Here is an 8,188-nt window from a genome sequence, read left to right on the forward strand (position 1 = left end):
TGTTACATCGATGATAATGGATTATTCAGAGAGAAGAACAGTGTTTAGAAATAGAAGTTTCGTGTACGTTGCGAACTAATATAGTAACTGTATTGTGTCTCAACGATAGCAAACTTTGCTCCTCGTATGGCTGTTTTACTTACTCGCAGCTGGTTCGAACACAGCGAAGTAGATAACGATATTTTCGATATTATATTGCTGCGACATGGCAAGAATCTGATATTAAACGTTCTGTAATTGAAAAAGAACATGGTATGTTTTAAGTGCACAATTAATTTCTGTGTTATTCGCAATTATTTAATTGCGTTACAACATCGTCGTCAAAGCGATCAATTAGTTCTACAAGAACGAAATGGCGATTCGATTTAATTAACGTATATTATGCATTTATCGGCGTTATTTAGCGTATATTAATGATGGATGGATCTACTTCAAAAACCATCCAGATGACAGCAAACAAGAGATTAAATTAAGCTCGATAAATCGATCGAATTGGAAACAGCAAATTTTTATTTTAAAGCGATGGAACGTCGTCTCGATAATATCGTCAAAGGAGTACTTGAAATTTCTCGAACCGCTATATCTTGGTAGATCTCGCGGACGCGTCGCGACGTCTGTCGAACAGAAAATGTTTCTTTCCTTCGAACGAACGTCGAAGTTTAATGGGATTGTCAATGTAACTCTTTGAATATTTATTTGACTGGACGTACACCGTCGACAAAATGTTCAAATGCTTGCGTGAAGCCGGTGTGCGTTCTTCGAAGTGTAGCCCTGAAGTTGACGTTCAGATAATCAACTTAAACGCGAGTTTATTTCGCGACAACAGAAACTAATTTTGTCGTCTTATCTAATAATACAACGTCTCATTACAATTATAATAATTTACGAAAGCTTGACCAATGGTTAATCGGTCATCGAGGGTATAATTCTATTAATAACTGCGATCAATCCGTGCGATTAATAGCAATCATTTAATCGCAAATTTCCGTGCTCACTATAGATGTTGACCGTATTAATAAAACGGATGACGAGTACAGTTCTGCCTGAAAATACACGATAAACAGGCATAACATAATTAACACGATTGCAGGCAAAGATCATTGCTCATCGAAGAGAATATGATGAATGAAATCTTTTGTCTTCTATAGAAAAGCAATTTTTAAACTCGATCCATCGACCAATTCCATGATACCAATTATGCGTTTTCATTTGGCTTTGGCATTTTGCGTTCTTTTATTGCAAACTTTTTTCAATTTTCCGTTTAAATACGCCTATACGTTTAAATCCCTTTAACCGCTAAATAGTATTAAAATCGGAAAATAAAGAAAAATGGATTTACCTTGATTTTCCACGCAACTTTCAGATATAATCTGTCGACTTTGAAACTTATTCAATCAAAAACTGCAGTATCTCATTTACGTAAATAAATACCGAAAGTAACATTCACATGTAAATAGCATCAAACTGCAACGTTTACGATTAGAAACGTTTTTAAAAGGCACAGAGGAGAAGGCGAGCGCGCAAGAAGCGCGCTATTAGAAACTTTAAATTAACGCACGATAAATTAATTACGCATCACGATACCCGAACGATTTTCCCAACGTTCGTCAGCCTCGACACGATATTAAAACACGAAGGGATACAATCAACGAGTCACCAGGTGTCTCGTTCCCTCTCTGTAGACGTTCGAAGATGCTTCGCCGTGCTCTTCTATCGATCTTGAACTACTTACTGGAAGTCGAAGGATCCGTGTCCTCCTGGTAGGATGACGTAGCCGAAACCGAAGGATTATCGCGAATGTTAGGTGCTCGGAAAGACGGAAACGCGGTTTCCCATGAATCGGGTTAGTTGCAGGCGTGTCATGCGGAATACCGGCTGCTTTTCTACAGCGGCCTTGTCAACGTCGTCGTCTCCTGAGTAAGGATCGAGTTTAAACAAACCAAGACCCAGCCAGGAAAATGAGGAGGGGCACGCGAAACAGGCGTATATAGAGGTTTCCAGCCATGTCGTTCGACCATAGCACATCCACGTTTCGTCCAAGTCAGGGTATTTTTTGTGTAAACGAGCGTTCCTCGTTCGACCAACGACAGAGAAAATGAGAATCCTCCATTCCCTCGTAAGTATTAGCATCGATCGGTTCTCGTGTCTTTTGGGATTGAATTTCCGTTTGAAATTGGAATTGGGTTCTTGTTAATGGAGATCCGTCCCTCTCGGTACCAAGTATGTATCATAATTGAAATCTACAATCGAATTGTTTTAAACAATACTCGGTATTTCGTATGTTTTTTTTTTTTTTAGTTCTCTGCCATCTACTATCGATGATCGTTCCAGGTATACGTTGGAAGAAAGTTCCTTTCAGAATTTTATATCGTTTTATTCCTCGTAGCGAATTTTTCTTCCCTTCTGATCTAACGATTTTAAACGTTTACTTACTTTTATTTCAAAAATCGTCGCTAACTCTTGAATCTTTTAATATTTAGAAATGAGATGTAGCTATATGCGATAGCAAACTTGTGGTAGGAGGATATATTACGGATTTTGAAGATGATCTTGTGTAAAAAAAGGAAAATACGTATGATAGAGACGTGGGTTTTCTATTATTTCGAATTTTCTATTTGAAATTTTTACTTATTTCTGTCACCACGCAAGTGTCGTGTACATAACCCAGAGGAAACGGTTCTATTTCTTTTCTTAACATCCGACCGCTGTTCTCTGTCAATATTTGCAATTAGTGGAAACGAAAGTGAGCGGACTTTAGATAACAGGGAAAAAATCCAGTGGAACAATTTTTTAACATTGTATCTGTTATTAGTTTAGAAAGGACATTGGAGAAAATTCTTTGAAAAAATGTACGCTCAACTTTTCCAACAGTTTTTTCTATTCTTGTTAGTGATACTATCTGCAGTTACAAATACTATACTATAAGCTGTACCATTTAACAAAGCATTAAAAGCTACAGGTTTCATTGTCACTTCCGTGCATGTTGATAAATACTTTTACAGTTCGTTGTTTGTTCAATTGCTTAACGAATCTCGCTAGATAAAAGAGCACATGTCACGTAATACGTACGTATGTTCTACCTACAAACAGATAGTAAAGACTGACAGTGATGATTCATTATTGCAATGTAATCGCCCTTAATTTATCTGTCGACGAAGCAATTGACTGTATCGTCGTAAAACTAGCCATAATTTCATAAGTATAATAACATTTGTTACGAAAATAGTACTCGTTTCCTCATCCGCTAAAAATAAATAATTTTCATTTGCTAACATAATATTCCACTTTCTTGTTATGAACCTATTTTTTAATATTTCATGAAATAGGATAATTTCATTAATAATTAGTTTCCCTATTAGATGATATTTCTGCACATCGATTATGTGATTATGTATTATGATTATTGATTATTATTTGTGCGTTGTATTTACGTGCGTCTAATTGCCGTGTCAAAATTTCTGCTACATTTCCTTGTACGCAAACGTACGGTGTCATTCGTTAAAAGAGAAGTTCCGCGCGGAAACCGCTGGAAATTTGAAAAAATCATCATTTTGACGAATTTATCGAGCAGCTATTTTCTATCCGACGAAATATGTTGTGAAGCTGAACATTTTGAACAACTTTTTCCTATGCGTATACCGACGGTCAGCCTTGTTTTTCGAGTTATGTACGTGCAGAAATATTTCGCTGCTTTAGTTTCCAAGCTGGATTGGATTAATAGTAATAAATAATAATTAATAATAATAAATAAAATAGTAATGAGCGGCCGGTGATATTGATTAATATTGCTATTATGTCAATTCAACTTGAAAGCTAAGGCAAGCTAAGCTGCGCCGGTTATGTGTATTTATATTTGAAAATCATCAAACTGGGGCTGTTCAGCAAGTTTCTCAAAATGTTGCTGATGTTTCAATTTCCTGCAGTTTCTGCATAAAACCATCGGAGTCGTGACGTTCGTTTATTGATATTCTGTCTTAATGAATGACACTCTTTTCGTGAGTACCCATCGCTTTGCATATTGTGAAATGTAGCTTACGCGATCTATTTTTAACATCTACAGTATTCGTTTTAGTGGCGTATTGCATGTTTGTTCATCACGCTAATCGATATTGTATTTTCAATTTCAGATATTATTTCTCGTTTGTTTATTTGCATTCGGCAGCGGGGCCATTGAATCGTCGGAACCAAAGTTAAGCAGCAAATTAACACCGGTGAACAGTCCATCGTACGAGAATAACATCAAAGATTTAACAGCGTCTGCGAGCGATCGAAGTAAGTGCTGTTACAGTAAATTCTCGTGTACTTATATAGACGAATCGGTATGTAAATCTTGAAAATAGAATTTTTGTCCTGACCAAGTTACAAATTTATTATGCCTAATTTTAGTAAGTTTTCTAATCAAAATTTGTATTATCTCGGTTCTTCGAATTAATTTATTTCATTATAGACGATTACGCTTTGTGACTCGTTTTAAACAAAATTTCAAATGGCTTACGTTAATTAAGCGATCGTTCCTAGAATTCTACATTTTTTATCTCGTTCCATGGTATGTAGAAGCATAATTGCAAAAAAAAAAAAAAAGAGAAGAACGGAAGAAAAAATAGAAAAGGAAGACTAGCGTTATTTAGTGCATTCAAAGAAGGATACTCGTAACTGCATAATTACAAGAGCTCCGTGGTTTTGTCGTCGTTGCGGCGAAATTACGACTGTTTCTAAGCATGATCGATCGTTATCCAACCTTTTCAACGTATTAAATAAGTGTGTCACTACCGTTCCCACGATCGAGCACTTCAAATGGTTTTCATTGTAAAAAACTGACATTCGATATAATAACATGCTAATCCAACGAGACTAGTCGAAGGTCCTCCGACAGTTGGCGGCGTCTTTTCTAGCAACGGCGCCGTGTTCTGCATTAGATCATTGATATAATGACTCACGTAACGGAACAACAGAATCTGCATACACGACGCGTGCGTGTTTCCAATTATTCGAATACTGCAGCGATGTCAGTTGATTTCATTTCGATTCGCAATAGGAAGCAAATTTTATTATTTCTGCGTGAGAAAGGAAGAAAGAAACATAAGGACGAAGAATCGATTGATTTAAATTGAGCCTGTCTATTTGTTAAAATATAATTTACATCGAATCTGTGAATATCCACTTTCCAATGAAAATGATTATTGCGATAAAACTTCAAATCAAAGGATTACGACGAATCTCTTAACATCTGTTTCCGTGCAATAATTACCGATGTTTTTAATTAGCTACAATAAGATCTATAATTGTGAATGCGCGTATGATCCTCGTAAAATATTCTATGGAAACTCGGTGAACGATACTTGAATGAAACGTTAATATTCCAAGATCTTTCGTTCAAAATCTAATTGTTAATTGCCGTAGATGCGCGTAATTATAGACACACGGCCCATGGCATTCATATTCATAAATCATAGTACGCTGATTCTCAATTCAGGGGACGGCATTTTCATCAATTGCAGCTAATTGAATTTAAACGCGATTTAATTTGCAAATCTTGTTCGGTGGACATTGCGCGGTAATTGATGATTCATAAACTCATCATTCAACATCGCGTCATTTCCGCCACCATAAAACGGTGTGGATGAATGACGTGTATGTGTGAAAAAGCGTTCTACCATTCACTGGCATTCACCAAGGTTCTACTGATTATCTATTCTTCTGTTCACACTGTGAGGCATAAAGTAATCTTCTCGATTCATGCATGTTTTTCATTGCTCTTCAAAGTTTAATCAAACAATTGTAAATCGCGACATTGCTGATAACATCTCTCTCTCCCTCTTTCAATATCATTTATTTGGGAAACTTTTGTACTGAATACTTTTGAATAATAACTTTTGAATTTTCGTTTAGGAATTTCCAAGTATTTCATAACAATTGGCCTCAATTTCCTTATAAATTACAGTAATTCGCATAACTATTCTCTTGTCGTCTCGAGTGTTCATCATTTGCATGTGAATCCTTCGAAATCAATAGCTTTTTGTCGTTGATTGTAGTTAACACGAACGATCGATTATCGAATAAACATGAAACACACGCATATAGGCGCATATAGACACGTGGACACGTATGTTTTTATTAATTTTTCGATATGAGATTGACTGACAATTTTATGAGATTATTATTAAAAAATTCAAAATTTCTTATCGACGAGGATGTATCAGTGATCGATTAACGCTACTCCTTCGAAAACGTGGATTTTCTTAAAAGTTCCATTGGTTCCAGCGTTTCACCTTAGCAAAGAGTATGGTCAACCTACAGGATACGGTGGAGGCGGACCATATGGAAGTTATCTTGGTGGTTCGATTTATGGTCCTGGCACGGTATATCGTGGAACAGGCTTGAGCTCGGGATATCTAAATCCAGGCTATAGAGGCTATCCAGTGGGTGGGCCAAGTGGAATTATCGGGGGCGGCCATATAGGGTGAGGTTTCAGCACAATTCATAAATCTGTCACATGGCTGACTTTTTAAGCAAGTGGTTTGTATAGTATGAATAAATTCGTAACGAAGATATTTTCGGAAGAATTTACAATAACTTATTAACATAATAAAAGAGTCGCGGTCGAGAACGTAATAGTTCTTCCTGTATAGAAAATCGTTTACTTTCGACTCGAAAGTTTATCCGATGCATCTTCGAATTTCCTGAAATTTATATTTAACGCGTATCTTTGATACCGTATTATTTAATATCTAAATTGTTGAATTTCTTTGAAATTATCGAACTTTTATCTAAATTATTGAAGATATTTTTCCAGTATATATGGTGCGAACGAGCAACGTGTAAAAGCGACCACGATACAATTTTGGAGAAAATCGAGTTTGAAAATTTATCGAGTATAGTTGAACATGGTTAATCGTGAACTGGAGGCGGCTAACTAAATAATCTACAGTAGGATCATTCTACGTGTGAAAATAAATCGAAAACGTAGAATAAGATTTTTTCTCAACACGCCTCCGAGAAAAATAAATTTGAAAATTTACTAAGCGGATTCTTAACCAAACACGTCCAAACTCCGTTTTCTCGGAAATAAAGCTTTAAATGGGAAAATTTTATTCTACATTTTCGATTTATTTTCACGCGTAGAATGATCTGTCGATTATTTAGCCTTGCCATTCTCGAACTAATCAATATTCAAGTATTCTCGATAAATTTCCAAATTTAGTTTTCTTGAAAACCAAGCCGAGAATAAACAAATACTATTCCACATTTTTTCCTTATATTTTCCACGAGTAATTTCGATCAGATCCTTCTATGAATATTTTCCCAAGCAATGCGTGGTTCTATTAAAAAAACGTAAACGCGAGAGTTTAACGACACTGATTTTGATCGATAGCGTGCGCCACGTTATATCTCTTCGCTGGAGCTAACGATTCAAGATTTTTTAATCTTTTGATACCAGGTATGGCTATTACGGAAACATTGGGTACAATCCGGGATATAGAGGCTATGGTGGTTACGGGAGTTACGGAGGATATGGTGGAAGCACATTAGGGGGCTATGCTGGGTATGGCAGTGGATATGCTCCAGGTGGTTACGGTTCTGGTACCTACGATGATGGATACTATGGATATGGTGGACGCGATAGTTACGGACGTTACGGTGGATTAGATGGTTATGGACGTTACGGTGGATTAGATGGGTATGGTTATGGGTATGGAACTGGATATAGTGGGTACGGAGGATCGAATTATGGATCCTCGTATAACGTAAGGAGCAACTACGATCCGTATCGCAACACCAATTATGGAAGCTACGTTGGTAATCCATCGGGATACAGAGGTTATTCTTAAGTAGAACGAGGAGTATCGTAATTTACAATACATTTTGCCTTTTTAAGAAAGGATGCAGCGCAATCATTACAGCAGTATTTGCCAATACTGGGTTTAACTGTGCATGTGAAGTGCAAAGTTTCATTAATATTAATATTAGTTATTAATCTGTATTAACATTGGTAGATTGTCATTTTGTATTATTATGATTGATATTTCGTGAATAATGTACATGATAATAATAAATACAGACCGGTTATTAAAGCTATCTATCCATTTATTCGTGGGGAGTAGGGAGACAATTTTTTTGTATTTTAATGTATTTGTTTTTTTTTGCAATTGAAGGATGTTAATGGTCTTCTTTTAAATAAGATCGATTT

General features: G+C 36.2%; 1 protein-coding gene across 2 annotated transcripts; it reads left to right on the forward strand.

Annotated features, from left to right (window-relative positions):
* The first annotated feature begins 1,949 nt into the window (after positions 1-1,949).
* On the forward strand, positions 1,950-8,076 carry LOC126920925 (prisilkin-39-like). Of its 2 annotated transcripts, none has more exons than XM_050731935.1 (4): positions 1,950-2,116; positions 4,128-4,272; positions 6,247-6,460; positions 7,439-8,076. In XM_050731935.1, the coding sequence occupies exons 1-4, from the start codon at positions 2,096-2,098 to the stop codon at positions 7,827-7,829; spliced, it is 771 nt and encodes a 256-aa protein (XP_050587892.1). In that variant the 5' UTR covers positions 1,950-2,095; the 3' UTR covers positions 7,830-8,076. The 2 variants fall into 2 exon arrangements, with proteins under 2 accessions (XP_050587892.1, XP_050587893.1); XM_050731936.1 differs by having other exon boundaries at positions 6,262-6,460.
* The last annotated feature ends 112 nt before the right edge of the window (positions 8,077-8,188 follow it).

This window comes from Bombus affinis, chromosome 10, assembly GCF_024516045.1.
Source record: "Bombus affinis isolate iyBomAffi1 chromosome 10, iyBomAffi1.2, whole genome shotgun sequence".
NCBI lineage: Eukaryota > Metazoa > Arthropoda > Insecta > Hymenoptera > Apidae > Bombus > Bombus affinis.